This window comes from Nyctereutes procyonoides, unplaced genomic scaffold, assembly GCF_905146905.1.
Source record: "Nyctereutes procyonoides isolate TBG_1078 unplaced genomic scaffold, NYPRO_anot_genome, whole genome shotgun sequence".
NCBI lineage: Eukaryota > Metazoa > Chordata > Mammalia > Carnivora > Canidae > Nyctereutes > Nyctereutes procyonoides.
Window position 1 is genome coordinate 31621296 of NW_026575142.1, and position 22018 is coordinate 31643313.

Consider the following 22018-nt stretch of genomic DNA (forward strand, 5'->3'; position numbering starts at 1 on the left):
AGAGAAGGTATTAAATGAGTTATCTGGCTTCTGGCCGAATTCTAGGAGCTCTTCAATGATCACCAAATTAGAACCCAATTAGAATTGCCATCACAAAGGGAAGCAAGTAGTTTTAGGTCACTGACATAAGTCAAAAGAATGATCTAAAATGTAAGTCAGTATGGTCATTCTCCTTGTGGAGAAGAAATGTCCCTAAACGTGCTTTGCAGCTCCCTGTAATCACTCATGTCATGGAAGCTGGGAAGGAAAAATATAGGTCTTATTTTCTAATGGAGGTGGGAGGCATGGATGAGCAATGCAAGTGAACACAAATTTCCAAGTTGCACTGAAGAATGTCTCTAACATCTTGGCCACTTCCGTCTGCTGCCTCAGTTTTCCCACAAGCATTCCCTTCCCAGGAGAGGGCTCTAGGGCACAAATGGTGCAAGAGACCATGAGGGACACGTGCCTAGGGCCAGATCCTGACTCTGCCACAAAGAATTTGTGGGACTTGGCATAACTTACTTATCTACCCTGTGCCTGAGCTTCCTCATCTGTAAAATGGGATGATAGTGGTACTTGCCGCCAGGATTCATTGTGAGAAGGAAATGAAGTAATATACAAGTGCTTACTAGAACAGGGCCTGCAACACAGACTCTGCTAAGGAAGTCTTGTCAGTATGAGCAATATGCAATAGGAGAGAGAAGAGAAACAGAAATGTGTACTTCAGGCAAAGAAAATACACACCCAGTAACAGAGCATACATTACCATTTAAAAAATTGCGCTGGTTTTCTAAAATTTGGTTGATTTCATGGATCCATGTTTGCCGGACACTTGGACTGGATGAATGCAAAATGAAGGTCTCCACCACACCACCCGTCCTCGATGTCAAAGCAAATTTACATGGATCATTTTCCACATTTTCCTCCAGGCAAAGGCAACTCACCTTAAAAAAATGAAAGCATTATTCACAATGATCCAAAAGTGAAAGCAACCCAAGTGTCCACTGGTCATTGGTTTTGATGGATGGATAAACAAAATGTGGTCTGTGGAATGAGTAAATGGAATATTCCTCAGCCTTAAAAAGGAAGGACAGGCTGACATACGCCACAACACAGAATGACCATGAGGATATCATGCTAAGTGAAACAAGCCAGTCACAAGAAGACAGATACTGTCATGATTTCATGTAGATGAAGGAAGTACCCTGAGCGGTCATACTCACCGAGCCAGACAGTGGAATGGTGGGTGCCGGGGGCTGGCGGGGGGTGGAGGTGGGTGGGGTAAGGTGGGGTGGGTGGGGGATGCGGAGTGGTTGTTTCAAGAGCATAGAATTTTGGTTCTGCAAGATAAGGAGAGTCCTAGGTGGATGGGTGGTGATGGCTGCATGACAATGTGCATGTACTTAATGCTGCTGAGCTCTACACAGAAAAATAGTCAAGATAGTTAATTTATGTGTATTTTACTATAACAAAAAACAATTAAAGCACATTCATTCCTCTTGGTCAGGGGCAATGTAAATGAAACTTTTCAATGACTTTTTAAACTCCAGGACAAGGGGATTACCAGGAATTGAACTAATAACTTGAATATTAACTAGAAACATGGGCCTGGGAATTAGCCAATTTTGAACTCCTTATGATCAGCCAGTGTTGTATATCCCTTACTTCCCTGCTCCAGGAATAAAATGACACTGTTTAAAAACCTTGACTATTATTGTGTTAAAAAGTTACACACGAGATCTCATTTTTACAGAAGCAGGATATGTGAAAGAACAGAGAGAATTTCTACGCTACTGGAATGTAGTGGATAAGTCTGTCAGGAGACTTCTGGAAGAACAGGTAAGATACCTCTGGATAGCAGGTGGTGGGTGCACAGTGACAACTGGGGGGGGGGTCTCCACCGGCTTGAGCAGGAGGGCTGGAGAATGGTGGAAGACAGGAGAGGCCCGAAGCTTCATGTAGCCCAGCTTAGACACCTCCTGAGGTCCTGCTGGGCTGAAGAGCCTCCCCCAGGCCAGAGCAGGAGGAGGCAGGAAGGCTGCTGTGGGTGGCCAACGGAAGGCTGATGGGGAGCGGGAGGGTGTGGTGTCCCACCTGTGTGCTGAGACCTTAGGGCTCAGAGGGTCCCTTGTCCCTGACAGGAGCCTAGCAGCCCAGGGTAGGGGCCCTAACACAGGGAAGCACATCTCCCTTCTGAGCTCAGGGCCTGCACAGCTGCAGAGGTGGGATGAGCAGAGGTGGAGAGTGGGGGGGCAGGCTGCCTCTCCCAGGGCCCATCTGCTAAGACCTCCAGCTCCGCCTCTGCTTTTTTTCTATCTGGCTCTTGGTTTGTCCCAGTTACAAGACTGAGGCCATTGGCAATTATTTTGTCTGTTTACTTGTTTCTCTTCTATCAGAGAACAAGCTCTTCCAGGGCATGGACTGCCTGCCTTGCGTGCCTCCACGGCCCAAACCTAGCACTGAGCACTCAGCACGGCCTCAGAGATTGGGGAGAAGAATAAGATACAGGGGAAGCTTTCTGCTCTGGTCTCAGAATGATGCTCCAAATCTGTGTCTGTCAACCTCAGCTGTACGTGTTTCCTAGGGAAGGTGGCATACGACATCTAGCCATGACAGTCTTCTCATCACAGTCAGGATGGCTATGGTCCCGCAGAGATGTGTGCAAGACCTCAGCCATTTCAGGATGCCGAGAGTAGAGGGATGGAGTGAACTTTTAAAAGTTCTAAGATGTCTTAGGACCTTTTTAAAATATTTCATAAACAAAGGGTCAGGACACGTCATCACCGAAAAGGAAACAGTTTATGAGCATGATGGGTACATTACCTTGATACTGTTCTTAAACAGGAATCCTGGCATCGAGAAGCCCTTTTTTTTATCAAGTGGTTCACTGAAAATGACGATTTGCTCAAAGAGGAAAACTCGCCTCTCTTTACAGCGAGGCAGAAGTCCCGAGTCCTGGTCTGTGACCAAGAATGTGTCCTGCAAGAGTAGCTTGCCCTGGGCAACAATTTTACCCTAAAAAGGAGGGGCAAAGGAAAAGGAGAGAACATTTCATTCTAAGTCAAGATATCTGAAGTTCTGTTTTCTTTTTTGTTCCCATAAAATGTGTTTTTCTTCTATTAATTTACAGAGCTTAAAAATTTGTTTGTAATAAGTTCTTAGCTTTGAATGGAATAATCATCTAGATGACATTCTCGCCAAACTCTGGCCTTGGCTACAATCAAAGACAAAGTGGGTTGAAAGTGGACAGCTCACACCGGAACAGGTTCTCCGGGTGCGGCTCCTGGGGCCCAGCAGCATGGGCACCCTGGCAGGACCCACTGGAAATTCACAGGGGCTTGTGTCCTCAGGAACCCTCCAGGAGAGTCTGTACGTGCTTTCTTGCGAACCACAGCACCAGAACTTTACATCCTAATTCTCTAGAAAAACAGAAGGCAAGAAAAGCAAAACTTTGTCCCCTTTCGTTACTCGGTAGTTGAATTTGGAAATATTCTGAGTATCTTTAAGACGCTAAGAGGTCGTGCTCGCTTCAGCAGCACGTATACTAAGATGCTAAGATGCAATGTGTAGTATGAAGAGCCTGGCAACTCACAGAAAAGTTTGTTAGACTAATAATGAACACAGTGTGCCTGCAGCCGGGCTCCCAGGGATGATGGAGATGGGCGAGGCCCCTTGCTTTCCACCACCTGCCAGGGAAGGAAACTGCCATTGCAGCAGCAGAGGGCCCACAAGACAAAGCAGAGTCCTGCCTGCTTCAGCCATCAGGCGCTGGGCTGAGAGCAGAGGAAGGTCCTCAAAGAGCAAATCAAATGCACCAAACAAAGTTGAAAGTATCAATCAGGTTCAAGTACAGTGAGAGGAGACAGAAAAACAGGCAAAAGGGATCAACTTTCTACATGTGGAGATAAATAATCTAAGACCAAATGAAATGATAGAAGCCAGAGGAGCAAGTGTAAAGAGCAGCCGCATTTACATCAAATCCTTGCAGCCGCCCCACGTTCATCATGTCGTTGCACCGCTTGGGGACTATGCACATGACTTCCACAGCTCTCTGCGGGTGGGAGAGAAAGCAGAGCCAGCGGTCAGCTCCCCCTCAGCTTCACCCCGAAGTCCGGTTCCCTCCTTCCTGCCCCCCAGGAAGCAGAGGGCACATCCAGGAAGGAGAGACCCTTCCCAGGGACAGGCTCCTCCAGGGGGCAGGCTGCTCAGGACATGCTGGAGACACAGGGGGTTTAAGTGAGGGGCCAGGGGAGAACAGGGCAAGTCCAGTGGGGGGATGTACCTCTAATTCTGATGTATCCAGGCTAGCTTTTTTGGAATACTTGAGGAAGTCCTGCAAGGAGCATTGAGAGGACACGGTAAGGGTGATGATCACAACAGCCGCTAACCTTATTGTTCATTCTTGATGTGTCAGGCACCAGGCCAAGCATCTTAGCTGCATGTTCTCATTGCTTTCTCCCAGTAACATGATAAAAATATACCCTTATGAGGATTTTGAGCTGTAGCAGAGCAACGTTACCAAATCTAAGCAGGTATTGGCTCCTCTTTGACTCCAAGACAGCTCTGGTCTCTGTGCATACTCAGCTTTTTAATTTTATAACTGAAGCAATCTCTCTATATATCTACATTCACTTTCATCATGGAAAACTGTGTGGCTTTGCCTTTAATTGTGCTTTGGAATTTAAACCAATTGAGGGCTTCTAAGCTCTATCAGCAGGGCCAACATAAAGCAACAGGCAGGGACTGAAATTTTAATTTTACCCAGGGCCCTAGGAAGATGAGAAAACTTGCAAGGTCAACAGAGCCGAGGAAAAATCATTAGCTTTCAAAGATCTGTGGTGGGGCAAAAAGCTCACCTCAAGTGACATTTTGATTCAGAACTTGATGCAAATGAAAAAAATCAAGGGAACTGTGTAAGATGCCTTATTAGGTTTTAAGAAATTTACTCTGAAATATTTAAAATTAGCAGTGAGAAGACTGTTTTTGATTTTTTTAAAGGAAAGAGTCCAGTCACCTGCCCAACCCATCCTTCCCCTCCTCTGTTGGGTCTTCCCACTGAACCCCCAAAGCCAGAGTGCACCCACCACGGCCTCACCTTCAGGAGCAGCTGGTACTTCATAATCCGCTGCACTGGTTTGATCAACAGATCTGTGAGCTGCAACCTGTGGCCCAGACGCTGCTTTAAGTCCTATGGGTTTAAAGGAGGAAAAAAAAAAAAAAGATCCTAGGTGCGGTCTTTCAAAGGACCACTGCTTCCTTCCTGTAACTGTCAGAATGGCTAACTATGGGGATCCCCGTGTGGCTCAGTGGTTCAGCACCTGCCTTTAGCCCAGGGTGTGATCCTGGAGTCCTGGGATCGAGTCCCATGTCAGGCTCCTTGCATGGAGCCTGCTTCTCCCTCTGCCTGTGTCTCTGCCTCTCTCTCTCTGTCTATCATGAATAAATAAAATCTTTAAGAAAAAAAAAAAAAAAGAAAAGCTAACTACCTGGCAGGAAAGGTGTGGGGGTGAGGAGAGAGGCCTTGCTGCACAATAACCAGCCAGGGATCCCCAATTTCTCAGAATGGCCTCTTCAACCCTTTGGGGCAGTTTTCAAAATAGCCTTTTTTTTTTTTTTTTTTTTGCTTGTTTAAAGACTCATTCAATTGCTTTCTTTTATTCATCTAAACACATGCTTTATTTTTAGGCTGAGAGTTTAGATCATGAGTTGTTCTGAATCTGTAAAGAACCTTGAGTTCAAAACTGTTTGAATAAAAAGCCCTTATTTTAACAATGACTCCAGTCTTCTGAAAGTTAAGGGATACACAATCATAGATTGAATTCATACTCATTTCTCTGATTTATAGGAAAGGATTGCTTAGTTCCTGGGAAACATATTATTTTAATTTTTGGACATGGACTGTAACAAAAGATTCAGAAATACTTTGTTTCTATTTTGGGTCTTACCTCAAAAAAGGTATCAATGTATTCTGAGACAATGTGCTCAGACTTTGGTTTATTTTGACAATAAACTATGTACATGTGCAACCTTCTTTCCTAGGAACAAAAAAGGCAAACAGATTAAAACAATCAGAAGTAAAATGAATGCTTTTAGTGAAACAATGCTTCTAGTTAAACAATATAAGAGCACATGCACATTTCAGCACATTCATAAAGGAAATTTTCTTAGAACAAAACTGTGGTTTAGGCCTGTGGGAGCACATTCCAGATGCATGACTAGGTCAGAATGCTGCTCTGTAGCTCCAAAAGCAGTCCTTCCTCCTCACCCCCTCAGGTCTTTCAAACCCCTCACTCCACCCGGCCAAAACCAGGGGTAGTGAGAGGACATGGTTCTTCAAATTAAACGGAGAATTACTGCCATCCCTGCAAATGTCCCAGTGGTCTAGGAAGCCCAGCTGCTTTTAGTAGGGAAGAAAAAGCTCTTTAAGCTCAAATGCTGAAGGTAGGGGAAGGAGTACACAGTGAGCCACCTCTTAATCCTGTTGATCCTCAAAGTGTGGTGTGCACACCCCTGAGGGGGTCCCCATGGCCTTTGATCCAGTGGGTCAAAACTATTTTCAAACTAATACTAAGATCTAATTTGCCCCTTTCTTTGTGCTACCATCTCAAAGATGTGAAAAATAGCTGGCACCTGGGCAAATATTCACCCCTGCACACCTGCAGAAGACTTGCCAGCTTCACCTCAGAATGTCCTGGATGTAGTAATAAAAATCCATCTTACTAATATTCAACCAGGAGTATACATCTTTTTTAATATTCTTGTGACAAAAACAGAGGTCCTCCTAACACTTCTGTTGCATATGATCTTTGTTTCGAGCAGAAGCACTCGTGAGGCTGAGCTGTGGGCTAAACCAACTGCTGGTTGTTGCAGACCACTGTTTTTACTTGAAAGAAGGATAGACACAAGTTGTAATTACTTATACTTGGGTATCTGACAGACATCTTCTTGAATCTGAACAATGTCTGTCGTTTCAAGGTAAACTGGCAACAACTGTTAACAATTATGAAACTCTGAGTTTCAAGGCAAAGATTAGAATTTTGGAAAACATGTTATCTGTCACTGTGAACTTGACAATACCTAAAGACTGGTCTAAAGATATTAACAAATCTGACTTTTTGACACTGTATAACAAAATGCCTCCATATCTGGAAGATCTAAATTGGTGAACCAGTATTTTCAACTGACCAATGCACAATTTCACAGCTGGTGCATGGGTGAAACTCTGGAGCTGAGAAGCACTTCAATGCTTCTAGTGAAACAGCAAGGCTTAGAAGTCCACTAAGGGTTTTCCAGACTCCATGTGGCAGCTAACTTTTAAGATATTATCATGTGGTTGAATTTTGGTGTGGTATCTCAGAAAACTACCCATAATTATCTGAAAAGAGTATTAAAATACTTGATCCTTGCCAACTCTATATCTGTAAGAGGATGCAAATTTTTTTAAAAAATATATTTTAACCAAAGCAACATTCCACAGTAGAATGAATGCAGAAGCAGATATAAAAATCCATCTGTCTTCTATTAAGGCAGACATTAAAGAGATTTGCAAAAATATAAGAACTCTCATCACTAGTCTTTTAAAAATATGGAAATTTTTCCTAAAAAAAAAAACCTTTAATGTTAACACATTTATTTCAGATATACACATGTATTTGGCTACTATGTTAAACCTATCGCATGCTGAGGTACACATCACCATTTTCACTAAACATTTGTTTGCCCACAGATATTTCCAAATGTTCCTGCTTCAAATCTGCCTCTGGTCTCCTTCTGACCACTCTGTACTGCGCTGAGCTCGACAGCTGGCTGGGGCTAGGTGACCAGGAAAGCAATCATTCATGTGCAAGAGTGGGGTTTAATTCCAATTCGCTGACTGCATGGTTTGGTTTGATTCATAACACAAGTGCTTTTGTAAACTACCAGTGAGTTCTCCTTTAATCTGAAAGACTAGTCACTAAACATGACAATATCAGAACAGAATATAAATAAGGTTATTGTACTGACGTGTTTAACAAAAAGGGATCCTAGTTTTTCTGGATCTTCAAGGCACTTCTCCAACTCTCCTAAAAAAAAGCTGAAATGAGAAGAGAAATATTAGAGCTATTTCCAATTTGGCCTTCTGATTTTAGTAAAAATAATCTGTTGTGACATGAGCAATTGGAAAGTGTCAAGTATATAATTAACAAATACGATGTGCACAGAAAACATTTTGTTAGGACAGGGACCAAGAGAGATACACAGGTGAAAAAGACAAGGTGGATGAGACCAGCCCTTGAATGGCTGCAACCTTTCCTTCTCTCCGGCAATTAACACTTTTTGTCTCATCTTTCTTAGGGATGAAAGCAATAACAAACATATCATGGCTGAATACAGAAAAAAAAAAGAAAAGTTTCAATAAGATTGATCATTTTTATTTCTGGAAACTTGAGTTTCATGTATACTTTATGATAATTTTTAAGAGCCTCAAATTGGATAATAATTGATATAAAATACTGAATATGTTACCTGTGCTATTTTTATAACATTTTCCCAACTATTATCCAAGGTAACCTCTAGGTTATGCATATCAGCTCCCATTGAGACAGAAATCGGGTATAACCACAGCAACACAAGGGCTGCGGGCTCAAAGATGCATGCCTGCCTTAGCTATCACTTACCTATGCTGATCTCTATGTCTGGTATTTTGTTAACTCACAAACCAGCATATCCATTAATGCTATGTTGAATTTTCTAGCACTTGGGGTTTTATTACAGCTCTGCACACACTGTGGCGGGCCCCACCCCCAGGCACACCTTCTCTGTCTGGCCATCCGAGGAGCACTGTGTTTTCTCTTTCCCACTACGGCATCACCAGCAGACTCAGGGGTGGCAGGACTATACAGCAGCACCAAATACCCCTTTCTAAAACTAGGTTCACTGTAGATTCTTGGGAAGCCTACAGGTAATAGAACTATCAGTTATGCTGTGTCTGAAGTTGACTACTCATTTATCTACGAGTCCAACTGAATTAGACATTAAGGAGGATAAGAATGTGATGACCCTGTACCTGGGTTCAAGAGTTTTATGTTCTATCAGGACGGATAAATTTAGAAATAATAAAAAAACACTACCTGATGTGCACACCATGAAAACCCTACCGTATATCTGCACAGTATTTTATAGTTTCAAAACCATGTTTACGTATGCTATCTGCGAGGAGGGAGCACATCTGATTGGAGTGACGAGGTCTAATGGGGAGTGATCATTTGACCTGGGCTTTGAAGGTGATAGGAGCACGCTCTTGGCCAAGGGACAGTGATGCACATAAAGACAGGAAAGCAGGCGGCCCATCCAGATCAGGGCAGCAGAACAGTGCAGCTGAACACTCCACAATGCTATCAATGGCTGGCATTAATCAATCCGCAGATGATTATGGATTTTTACAATTAGGAGTAATGCAACCTGAAGGGGCAGATGTGCTGTAGCACCAGCACCAGTGACGTGGATCTCCTCTGGTTAGGATGGGTGTGACAAGGTGCTGGGATCAAATTTGATTTTCATGTGTAGTCATGGCTACTTTCTCCACTAAAATTGTTAGAAAAAACAGTATCTTCAAAACTCTGTAATAGTAATTTGTATTTACTCAAGAGGTGGCTGCAATTCTAATTAGAAACATTTATTGAGGCTTACTCTACATAGACGATGTTCTAAGTGCTTTGGATGAATCAACTCAGTCTCTCTTCACTAAAACCACATGAGGTGGGTGGCTAAGACTCTGACTCATGTTGTGTAGATGGACAATGGAGAGATAGGGGAGGGAAGCAAGGGGATCAAGGCCAGGACTGGGTCTGAACCCAGGCAGTCAGGCCTGCCACCTCCATGGGGGCTTCCTGGATGCACCAGCAGGCAGAAGGGACTTTTCCCTCTGCCATGATATGCTACCACAAAACTCCTTGGCGTATCAAAATTTACCTCTTTTCTCTAAAGATTTATTTATTTTAGGGAGAGCACATGAGTGGGGTGAGGGGGGCAGGGGGCGAGAGAGAATCTTGAGCAGAGCCTCCCCCCACCCCCACTGAATGCAGAGCCCAACATGGGGCTTGATCCCATGACCCTGAGATCATGACCTGAGCTGGGATCAAGAGTTGTACACTTAACCGACTGTGTCACCTGGGCGCCCCCTCAATACTTCCTTAGTGGCTACTTCCAGGACACTACAGAGGTAATAAAAGGAGATGAACCACTGCATATCCTTTACCATTTGCCTGACATGATGCAGTTTAGCGAGTGATAATGCTGTGTACACCATTAAGCACATGTATTGTACGTACTCTCTGTGCCAGTCATAAATCTGATGGATGTTGCCAAATACAATTTTGTCCTTTCCTTTCATGTCATCAGGAACACCATCTTCTTTCATAAGAGCCATGTAGCCCTATAATTGAATATTTAAAAATAAGTTTGCTTCACTGAACATATCTGGATTGAATAATGATATATGCATTAACAGTCATAAAGAACACATATAGGCACTGCCTCATAACCCATTGTTTATTTAAAAACAAATAACCCTGTATGAGAATTGTCTTGCCCTGGCACTTGAAATGTACTGACATACACACACTGCTGTGATTTTCTCTCCCTGAACTGTGCAGCATCACAGACCCAAAGACATTCAAATGTAACGGGTTTCATAAGACAAATCATCTTATCAGCTTTTGTAAGCATTAAATATTTGGCTAAAATTATATTTTCTCTGTTCCTAGCATAATATAAACAAATTTCCTTTTTGTTTTTGGATTATTTACATAATTTCCTAAATAAGAATTTAAGAATATTCTTTTCATAAATTGATTTTTTATCAATAGTTGATTAAATATGTTGCTAAAATGTCATTTATGATTTCTACTGAAGTTGAGTAGGATTCAGCATGTACATTTATCTCTCAAGTAATTCAAATTACTTAAATTGGCACTGGGTGTTATAGTATATGCTGGCAAATTGAATTCCGATAAAAAAAATATACAAAAGAAAAAAACAAAACAAAAAACCAAATTACTTAAATCGCAGACGCATCAAGCACGAGAAATCATTTGTTACACAATTAGCTGTAAAAGCTGTTACTTTTAGGGGAACGAATGCCCCACAAGTATTGGCCTAGATAAATCTGTGATGCCAAAAGGATAAGTGGTAAAACCATATACTATGAAAATAACTTTTTGATGAGTTGAGTTTATAAATATGATCATGCCCTGAAGTTTAATGCCAGGGACACGCGTGGAGATGGCCCCTGGTGCAGTATGAAACGCAGTGGTTCTGTTTTGGCTACACTGCGTGTAACGACTTCCAGACCATGAAATGGTGATGTACCTGCTCTGTGAAAAATATAAACCAATGGTCTGCTGTAGCCACAGACAGAGTCTGCACTCAGCAGGATTCAGGTTGGGACTGAAGCCATAGCTGGCTATACTGACTTTTTCAACCAATGATGTTCTCATTTCCGTGATGATATCCAACGTGTGTAAACAAACAAAGGCAAGATTCTCATGTAATAAATACAATGGTTGGATATAATAATTTAAAAATGTAATTGTAAAAAAAAGTGATTATGTTAAAGATACACTATGTGGAAAAGCATTTAAAAGTGAACATGGATGAAGATACTTGGCTAAATTTTATTTTCTGAAACTTAGTTTTCTTTTCTTTTGGTGGTGGTAGGGAGAGGTGTCAAAAATTTTTTAAAGCTTTTGAGAAGGCATCAGTGTTAAACTGTAAAACATGATACTCCCTTGACAACTCTTCGGGCTGATAGGTTATTAAATCTCTGAAAACATACCTCAACTACATAGCCGAGGTCTCGCACATAGTCACGTTCTGTCTCCACTAGTTCTTGCAAAACATAGCTGAAAGAGAGAGAAAAACGAGTGTTTACAATCCAAACTCTCTTCATTTTCTAAAAGAATACTTTAGCACTTTGCTATTGTCAGGTCAGATTCCCACTGGGACTGTATTGTATTATATCAAACTTGCACAGTTGGGACTCCCAACTCCTGGGTGTCCCAAATCCCTTACAGGTTCATGTAGGTAACCCACAAGAGCTGTGGACTCTGATTACATATGGACAATCAAGAGCAGCTTAGACAGAACTTTGCTATAAAGGCACGACATTAAAGGAACCAAGTTTTTTTTTTTAAATGATTACATAATTTAAGCTTCACTGGATATAGAAGAAGAAATTTTAACTCAGATATTTAAAGCTTTTGGTCTGATCACTCATCCAAAAGTGTTTCTGAAGGCTCATAACTGTTTGCAAGGCCTCTCTCATAATATAATTAGCTGATCAGAAGAGCAAACCACCTCAGCTGGCCTGAATAGGTCTGTTCATCCGTTCCATCAACCAGCACCGACGGGGCATCTCCTGTGAGCCTGCCACCACTCTAGGGTCCAGAGTGCTGGGAGACAGTAAGCAATAAAACCGAGTCGCTGTCCTCATGCAGCATTTCCTCTTCTCCAAAGGCAAGTATAAACCTGTAATATTTTTCAGGACTCTCTTTTTTACTTTAAGTGGCTTTACTGGAACTGAGAAACACTACCACTAAGATATATTCAAAAAATATTCATGTTTTTGGGCCTGTATTTGATTTTATGTTGCTTTCTTTCCTTCACAAGTATGTATACAACAGAAAGCACAAGGATTTCTCACTGGAAGGGACAGAAGATACTCTTGTATCATTTTTTATTTATAGATATAGATAAAGTATAACATACAAATAACAAAAACTGCAGCTATGAGGGGGCATGTGGCTGGTTCAGGGCAGCAGGCAACTCTTGATCTTGGGGTTGTTTCAGCCCCACGTTGGGCGCTGAGCTTATTAAAAAACATCAATAATATAATGTTTTCCAAACTCTTAAAAAAGAAAACCCTGCAGCTATGGCTTCCTGCACCTTATGAGGCTCTGAGAGATTCTCACACACACAGACAAGTACTCCAGGAGTGACCCGGACCTCCGCGTTGCATGGATCCACAGATACGTCCCAGTTACATTTGTGAAGGTGACAGAGACAGGAGCAAAGCTGACCAACACTGACATAGACATCTGACATCTCTTACTGCCGTCTCTTTAAAGAGCTGGATTTCCTTTCTTCCATCTCATCAATGGGCGAGGAGGAGGACAGGAGGGAGTTGTCTGAAGGGTTGAAGGAGGGGCTGCTGCTGTCTCCCTGGTCAACAAGGAGTGAGCTGGGACGGTCCTCCAAGGCCTGAAAGAAAACCAGACCACCAGTCATGTTCCCCCCCTTCCAGTCCAAGAGGCTGGATTAGGATTACAAAATGTCATGAAGTCCCAAAAGACAGAGCCCTGACTATAAAATCCAAAGATTTATGTTTGTGAGATTACATGGTATTTCGTATCAAACTCCCACTATTTACACAAATAATGAGCAAGAGAAGCTGGATAAAAGAGCTAAGTTAGAACAAAAAGGACAATGAATTTATATGCATTAATATATTCTATTTCTGGTTACCACATAATTAGAAGTAACTGGCTTCTTTACATTCCAGCACTGCACCCATTTCTGGATGTATCGGGTGTGCCACATGTAGCTATTTTTCAGTTATAGTACTGCCAAATGACAGCAGGACCATTCCAGAAGCATGTGGTACCTCCTCCCTCAAGCCGGCCTACCCCAGGCACATCACTGTCCCTTGCTGGTGGGCTACACAGACATTTTGGCATGGAGACTGTTTCTTGATTATCCATGAAGCCCTGACTCGTCTTTCCGTGCACACAGCCTGTCCAGCTGAATGGGCCTCTATATCTGGATACTTGTGACGTCCTTCCTCTCTTCCATAGGAAGCAGCTGTCCTGCTGCCCCAGTGGCGTATCCTGACCTCTCTCTCTCCCACTGGATTTCAGGGTCCATGAATGACTGTTTCCAGTGTTGTGGTCCTTGTAGAACCTTGAATGAAGCCCTGCAGGTGTTCAAAGCATCTGGGTTGAATATCGACTTCTGTCCCTGGACTAATTTGCCAAGGATTTGTGCTGATTACTTTCTAGTTGGTACATATTAACTGTGTTTCTTAACCTGAATTCCCGAAGCTCCAAGAGGTGTGGGTGATAGCTCCTTCAAAATTTCCAGGGCAGCCCAGGTGGCTCAGTGGTTTAGTGCCGCCTTCAGCCCAGGACCTGATCCTGGAGACCGGGGATCGAGTCCCACATCAGGCTCCTGCATGGGGCCTGCTTCTCCCTCTGCCTGTGTCTCTGCCTCTCTCTCTTCATCTCTATGTCTCAAATAAATAAATAAAAATCTTAAAAAAAAAAATTTCCAAAACACCCAGCTGGATATATGGAGGTGATCCAGAAGTATTTATCTACCGAACTGGGAAAATGTGTTTAACTTACCTTCAAACAAAAAGGTCAATACAATCTGTAGGAACACTTAATATTTCCCATCAAATCAAAACTTCTAATGCTTGTCCAGTTTTGCCCCTTAAGAGAAACAGATCAATGCTGACAGCTCTGAGGACACAAAGCCTGTGCATGTACTTCTGTTCACCAAACCCAGGGAGCTGTGGAAGTATACCAACTGCTGCACTTATCTGTGAGAAAAGAGTCAGGGAACGGGGTTTGATGAGAAAATAGCACCCTTACTTTGAAATAAATAACTATTGACCTTTACTGGAAGCAAGCACTTTGCAGGAAGCCACAGGGCTTGCGTTTGTGCTCGCTGATCAGGGAGCTCTGCGATGGGAGACGGGGTCTGAAGGAGGGGACTACTCTGCACTGTCTGCTGTCTCGATTTGCAAGGAAACAGCTGATGTTCATTAGAGTCAGTTCTGTCCATTTCAGTGGTGAAAAAGAAGAAAAAAAATAAAGAGGACGTCTGCAGATGTTCCCTTCACACAGAACAGTGAGAGGCCAGGCAGTAGATTTCACTGGTTTGAGTGAAGCCCTGGTCTTCGGCTGGTGGGATGGCTGTTCACACCACACAGGGCAGACGTGCGAGGCACGGATCCAGCCAGGCAGCTGCAGAGGGTGCAGGCGGTGCGAGTGTGGAAAGCCTTCTACCGGACAAGGTCACACGGAACCGAATTCCTGGGACCTCATAGATTCGGGTGAATTACTTGTGAAGCTCTCTGGGTTTGGTGGTGTTCTGTGGGCAGGTTTTTGTCAACTTTCTATTCCTTGGATGAGGATAGGCATGCACAGATAATATATCTCTTCTACGGTTAGTTTTTGGTAAATTATATTTTCTTAGGAAACTGCTCATTTCATCCAGGCTCTCCAATTTACTTTCAAAGGGCTCAACAAAAGGTGTTATGATTATTTTAATTTCCTTAGTTTGCCTCTCCAATATAATTCCTTGTGAATTTGTGCTTCCTATTTCCTTGAGGTTACCTGATGTTTATTACTTCGTCAAAGTACACATTTTTCATTTTATTATTGTTTTTCTGTTTCCCAATTCATCAATTTCTGTTGTTTTTCTAGTATCTTGAGGTAAATGTGTATTTCATTTATTTTTATTTTCTCACATCTCCAAGGGAAAATCCCAATGAAAGTTTAAATGGTCCCTGTGGCTGTGGGCTGCTACTGCCCTACTACCAGTGCTGGGAAAGATTCATTATGTTTCCCATACTGGTTGGACTGGGATGTGGAGGTAAGGGGAAGGAGTGAACCCCAGGAAAGAGTTTCTGGGGTGGCTGTATTTTTCACATGGACTCTGCAGGTTTTAGGGTGAGGAGATTCAGTTCCCTGAGTATCATACTACGTAACAGCTGACCAACTTCTTCCCAGGCCAGTAAGTTAGTACGTGGCTTCTGAAGTACAACTATGTCCGGAGTTTGAATTCTATCATGAAGGCCCTAGCCCAAGAGGTCACCTACAAGAAAATGAATGTGGGTGACCAGGGATATATAGCACACGACAAACGTGCAGAGTAACTCAGGATCACATGTCAAGGACAGGTGAAAGGATATTAAAATGATTCAGAGTTTTCACTGACGAAAAGCAGTTCTCGTACATCAGAGGATTAGTGACAGGAAATCAACACGGAGCAATGTTTCTCTTGAGCCAGAAAAAGCAGAATCTAGATTATATTCTGCAGAGAATGAAGATGTGATGGGTCCATCGTGAATAGAATGTGGTCCTCCAACACTGAAGACAGGCATTAGGGACTACCCACATGTAAAGAACCTCATTGGGAGCTAAGCAAACAGCATGGAAACTGAGTTTATGGCTGAAAAAGAGCTTTGGAGAGGCTGAGCCTGAGCCTAAGCAGCAGAGTTTGAATATGTGTCTATCTGACTCTGAAACCTATGCTTTTTCCACGATGCTAAGAGCACCTCATAACCTTGCTTGGGAAAACTATTTCAATTATTAGACAAGAATGATTTAATGATCATACAATTGAGGAATATAAATAATTGCTTTAAAAATGTTTAAGGATAAAAAAAAATGTTTAAGGATGTTTGAAAGCTCACAGGGTACAATTTAAGAACCCTTTATTTAGACCATCAATCTAGTTGTCTCAAGGAGACTGCCAGGATGTGGTCTAGCTCAGTTCAAACTGAAAGGATCCCAAACTCTCCACCACTGGAATCAAGTTCTTAGGTTTTCTACCAAGTACTAGCAACCTTCCTGTCTAAATTCCAAGCCCATCGTGTCACTTCCAGAACATGTCTATCTGGGAAGAAATTCCAGTTATGGCAGAGTGAAACAGTCTAAATTTTTCCTGATGCAATTCCCATGTGACTGAGTCAATCATAGTTTCATTAGTTTCATAGCAAATGTGGTCAATGCCAGTCTGTCTGGTGCACTCAGCATCAATACTACTCATAGGCAGGCTGTCAGTTTCTCTTGCAGTCTCTGATAGTTAGAAGGATCAGACGATTAAAAAAAAAGGATCAGATAATTGATTAGAACCTGTCCAGGGGTAGAAAAAATGGAATGATATAATGTTGCCCAGTTAATACCCACTGGAAGGAAGGTAAGTGTCCAACTTTAATAAGTATGCTCTTTGACCTGGCAACTCCAGTGCTGGCAATTCACCCTACAGGTAGGTTTACAATAGTGCAAAACTGAAAACAACTTTATATACACACATGCACATATATATTATTATTAGGAATTTGTTTAAATAAATTGTATAGTATACTCAAGTCTCTGCTCCTTACTGGCTGGTTAACTTTTTATACTCTATGGCTTCATTTCTGTCACCTGTAAAAATAAAATGATGGTAATGTGCATTTACCTCATTGGGCTCCAAATAAGTTAGCATATATGCTTAGAATAGTGCCTGGTTTGGTTTCGAGTAAGCCCTCAGTAAATCACTGCATCCATGCAATGCGATATTGTGCAGCTATTACAAAGAATGAGGTAAACCTTATATACTGATGTGAGAAGCTCCTATTAAGTCTTAGAATCTTAAAAACCGAATGAATCCATTTTGAAAAACAGAGCATGCACCAGCACCCTCTCCCTCTCCAGAGAAAACGTCTGGAGGCAAGCATACCAAACTGATCAGAGTGGTTACTTATGGAAGAAGGACTGGTGAGAGAGGGTGGGGGACTTTATTTTCAGAAGGGTGACTTATCAAAGATGTTAAGCAACTTTATGGAGTTGTAGAGTATACCGATGTAAAGGTTGTTACCATTAATGGTTGTTACATCTCATAGTTAGGAAAACTGAAGAAACACGGAAATTAATTGATTTGAATCAGTTAGAAGCAATGCACACCTATCTAACTTCAAATCAATATTCTGATTTTGGGGCTTTATTTAAATGAATCCATGCTGACCAAATGGAAATACAGAGGTCACTAAGAAAATACAGCCCTTATATAACAATGCAAGCTCTTCTGTCTTAAACATTGTGAATCCAAATGAAAGATCTCAGAGACAGCAAAAGGAACTATCAACCTATGTTTGTGTGCTACTGGCCGCATGACCACACTTGCTATGACGGTGCTTGTCCTAAATTTGGTATAAGTGCAGGGGACTGATTAACCTTGGAAGGTACCTCTAATCCCCTGGGATGCTCTGCCTTATAGGAATGTCTTTTTACCCAAGGGCTGTGGGCTAAGAGAGATGGTCTATGCCAACAGTGAGACTCCTGGGGCGGGGGCAGGGGGATACCCTCTGGGCCACGTGCTATCTTGATTTCTGGAGGGGCCAGAAACAAGGGCGGGGGAACCATGCCAGCGGTCAATCTTGTGTATGTGCCTGAGCTCAAATAAAAACTCTGAATACCAGGCTCAGGTTAGCGTCCCTGGTTGGCCAGACTCTATATATGTGCTGCACTGTGGTGTCACACATCATTGTCAGCAGAAGTCAGTGCTCTGCATGACTACACGTCCTGGGAGAGGACAACTGGAAGCGTGGACCTGGAACCCTCCTGTGCCCTGTCCCATGCACCTCTTCCCTGGCTGATTTTCATCTGTCCTTTCACAGCATAAACCACAACTAGGGGTGTAATGCCTTTTCTGAGTTCTGTGGTCCTTCAGGCACATGTGAGCCTGAGGGGTGATGCTGGGTACCCTCAAATGTGCAGCTGGTCAGCAGTGCAGGTGGTCTCGGGGACTCCACCTGTGTCACCTGCCACAAGCACATTCTGCAGACTAGAGCACATCCATCTGTAAGCAGCCCTCGGGGCGGCTCCCGAACATCAAGACTTTCTCTGCGAAGCCTTACCATCTTGCTTTTCACGAGTTCTTCAATTGCACTCACGAGCTCGGCTGCGCTTGGCGTTTCAGAGCTGGTGGGGCGAACTAATAGCCGAGAAGACGCCTGTGGAAGCAGTGGAGAGAGAGATAAGGGGGAGAGGAAGGCCTCATGTTAGTCATTGGACAGACCACACATTCTCCTGCAAGCTCAATCTCTTTTTCAAAGTAATTCCAGACAAGAAGACCACAAGTTTGTATTTGTTTGCATTTATTTAAAGTCATCCTTTTAAATTTACAATATTCTGACATGAATTACTAAATAAAACCTGTCTGGGGTACATGTAGAAAGCAGACAAAGTCTGTATTTAATCCTCAGTCATGTAACATAATCATGTTTTTCAGAGAGGTGACTGGGCACGGGAAGATGCTAACTGTAACTTTTGCAACTGCCGGTTAGGCTAGTGGCTAAGGAGAGAAAGTACAGAATCTGATCAATGGGAGAACAAAAGGCTTAGGATCTAAGGCATGAATCCCTAAATAATCAGTAAACAAAACAGGATACTAAAAATGGCTCTCCAGTGTTTATGAGGTTAAAAGAAAGAAACTAGAAAGAAAAGGAAAGGAACCGGGGGTGCACTGACCAGACAGGGAAGAGGGGGGACAAGCTCACCATTTTCTGTGCCATCCACTTCCCCAATGATTAGTGCAGAGTACAGGAGATCTGTGGCCTCACAAGCTATGAGATGCCATTTACGGCTAGAATCAGGGTGTACAGGGGTTGACAGGAAAGGCATTTAAGGGAAGGGCTGCTGAATTCAAGTTTCAGTAATTAGCAAACAGTGTTTGCAGATTACTTGTGCCATCAATTAACTGGAAACTAGAAGAGGGGCATAATATGAACCTTGCGTCATATTAGGGACAGCAGAGATGCATGCGACACACAGCTAGCTGTCCTAACGATGCATTTCTCACAGTAGACAGATACAGATTTATACATTCACAACAAGGCTTTTACACGTGTGGATCCATGTATGTGATTTGCAAAACCAATGTTGGTTTGGTCTAATGAAATCTGGAGTATGGGGTGAAGAAAACAAAGTAAAAAATTCAAATGGAGAGGTAAGGAAACTGAGCCAAAACAGACACAGAACATAAATCAACATAATGCTGCAGTGAAAGTTTACAAAAAGAGAAAACAGAACAAAACAAAATATTAGTCACAAGATAATATACTCTCTGGGAATATCACTACAGATTTTTTTATAAATGAAGAACTGCTACTGATAATACCCAATGAGGTAACACGATAACCAATAAATGATTTCAACACACCAAAGTACAGAGCGCAATCTACTCCTTAAATGGAGAAAAATACTCTTACTGGGGGAATAAGTCAACCAGGCCCAGTACCTCACTCTGCCTAATTATCCAGATTTAAGAAGCTTCAATTTTCTGCTTTCAAGGAAGGTACAGCTTGGAATGCCACAAAACAGTTTAGAAACTGTCTGAGAGGGATCCCTGGGGGGCGCAGCGGTTTAGCGCCTGCCTTTGGCCCAGGGCGCGATCCTGGAGACCCAGGATCGAATCCCACGTCAGGCTCCCGGTGCATGGAGCCTGCTTCTCCCTCTGCCTATGTCTCTGCCTCTCTCTCTCATTCTGTGTGACTATCATAAATAAATAAAAATTTAAAAAAATACTTTATTAAAAAAAAAAAAAGAAACTGTCTGAGAAACAACACATGCCCATTTCTTGGCAAGTCTGCTCTGCGCGGGGGGTGAGGTCCTCTGTTCCCGCATCTCAGCTCCCACAGCACGTGGCCTGCACCTCAGATGCCCCCAAACTCCAGAGTCCAAGCCAAGCCACGTCCTTCAGGCAAGCCGAGCCCTGCAATGCCCTGACTGCCCTCGGTGCCACAAAGGGGCAAGGGGCAGCTTCCCAGGAGGCAGGATGTGGCTGCCCATGTTAAGAGTAGTGCGTGGTTTGCCTCGGCCTCCCAGCTGCCAGTCACTGGGCCGGGGCAGAGTCCAGACCATGAAACACAGATAGTCCAGCAAATGCACAGGTAATCCTGAGCACCGAGGACGGGCTCAGGGAAAGAAAAAGAGGAAGAATGGGCAAAAATGATGAAAACATCTTTTATTCAGAAAGCTTAGTTACTGCCAGAAACAAACAAACAAACAAAAAAACCCTCTAGTTATGACTTCATAGCACGGTTTTCAACACCTGCCAGTTTTGAGGAGTACACTGGGCCAGACGGTAAGAGGATGTGCAAGCCAGTTAGCACGTTTCTTACAACAGTTGAGGGCTCTACAACTGGGATGCACAAAATAGTTTTAGAGATTAGGTAAAACTAAACACAAAAACCCAAGCTGATCACACCCTAGTTGATCCTAAATAATAATGTCAGGCAGGATGAACAGAGGGACGTCCCATCTGAAAACAGCGCCATGTGCCAAAACATCCAGCAGAGAGCAAGGTGGCCCAATGTCTATGCAAGGGTGCAATCACCAAGACTGTGTGTGATTCTCGGACTCCTCTCTCAGGGACCCCGGGTGGTACAGTAAACAGAAAATAAAATTACTTTAAAAGTAGCAGTTACTGAAGCATTATTAAAAATGCACTGAACGTATTTACACAAGTGTACATGTATGAGAAACTACACATGTTGGCCTACTGCCTGGTCTGAACTGACTTTGTTATTCATACTTTTGGGGTGAAAACAGGCAGCACATTTTCCAGGTGCCTGCTCACAGCCCCAGAGCCATCAGCTGCTGCCGTGAGGCTGGGGTGCAGTGGCCCAGGCCCCTCACCTTGTCGTCCTGTGAATCCGGCTGGAGGAGGCTGTGCTGCTGGATGGCCATGGGCGGGGGGAGAGGCACAGCGTCGGCCCCCTCCTCCCCTTCTTCCTCTCCACAGCTTTGCATGCCCGACGATGACGACTTCGAGAGTGTGCCGCTGCTCAGGCCTTCATTCCGGCCTCTCTGAAATCAAACCAATGTTTGCTTGTTATATTCCAGGCTCCATGGTCAAGGTGAGATCACAGGAAGGAACCCTAAGCGGCTACCTGGGAAAGTATAGCTGGGACAGGAGGAGATGGAGATGACAAAAACCAGGAGCAAGCTCTTTCCACCCCTGATGGTAACTGCGACCTGCTCCCTTGTTGCCGCCTCGGATGACAAGGGCCACAGTGCATGTCCTCCTAAGAGACCTGCTAACATGACCCGTCAGGCTTTGAACATGTCTCATCTTCAACTGCACCCCCGCCCCCTGATCAGTTCAAAGCTCTGATACATCAATAATTCTCCTGTCTATTCGGTTCCTCTGGTCTACTTTCATTTCATTTTGGTACCTTCCTAAAATAAATTCACTGGAATTATAACGACATAAAGAATAATAC

At 43.2% G+C, this 22018-nt stretch overlaps 1 protein-coding gene across 3 annotated transcripts in view; it reads right to left on the reverse strand.

The window, feature by feature from the left end:
- The window catches only part of TRIO (trio Rho guanine nucleotide exchange factor), a 360632-nt gene that overhangs the window by 19740 nt on the left and 318874 nt on the right, over positions 1-22018 (reverse strand). For all 3 annotated transcript variants that reach the window (XM_055308019.1, XM_055308020.1, XM_055308021.1), the window contains 12 exons: positions 21432-21602; positions 18650-18745; positions 13073-13221; positions 11798-11864; positions 10293-10396; positions 7987-8056; positions 5928-6017; positions 5078-5170; positions 4265-4315; positions 3956-4033; positions 2806-2997; positions 749-926 (listed from right to left, as the gene is read on the reverse strand). In XM_055308019.1, coding sequence (XP_055163994.1) covers positions 749-926; positions 2806-2997; positions 3956-4033; positions 4265-4315; positions 5078-5170; positions 5928-6017; positions 7987-8056; positions 10293-10396; positions 11798-11864; positions 13073-13221; positions 18650-18745; positions 21432-21602 — 1339 coding nt within the window. The remainder of the gene's footprint in view (positions 1-748; positions 927-2805; positions 2998-3955; positions 4034-4264; positions 4316-5077; positions 5171-5927; positions 6018-7986; positions 8057-10292; positions 10397-11797; positions 11865-13072; positions 13222-18649; positions 18746-21431; positions 21603-22018) is intronic.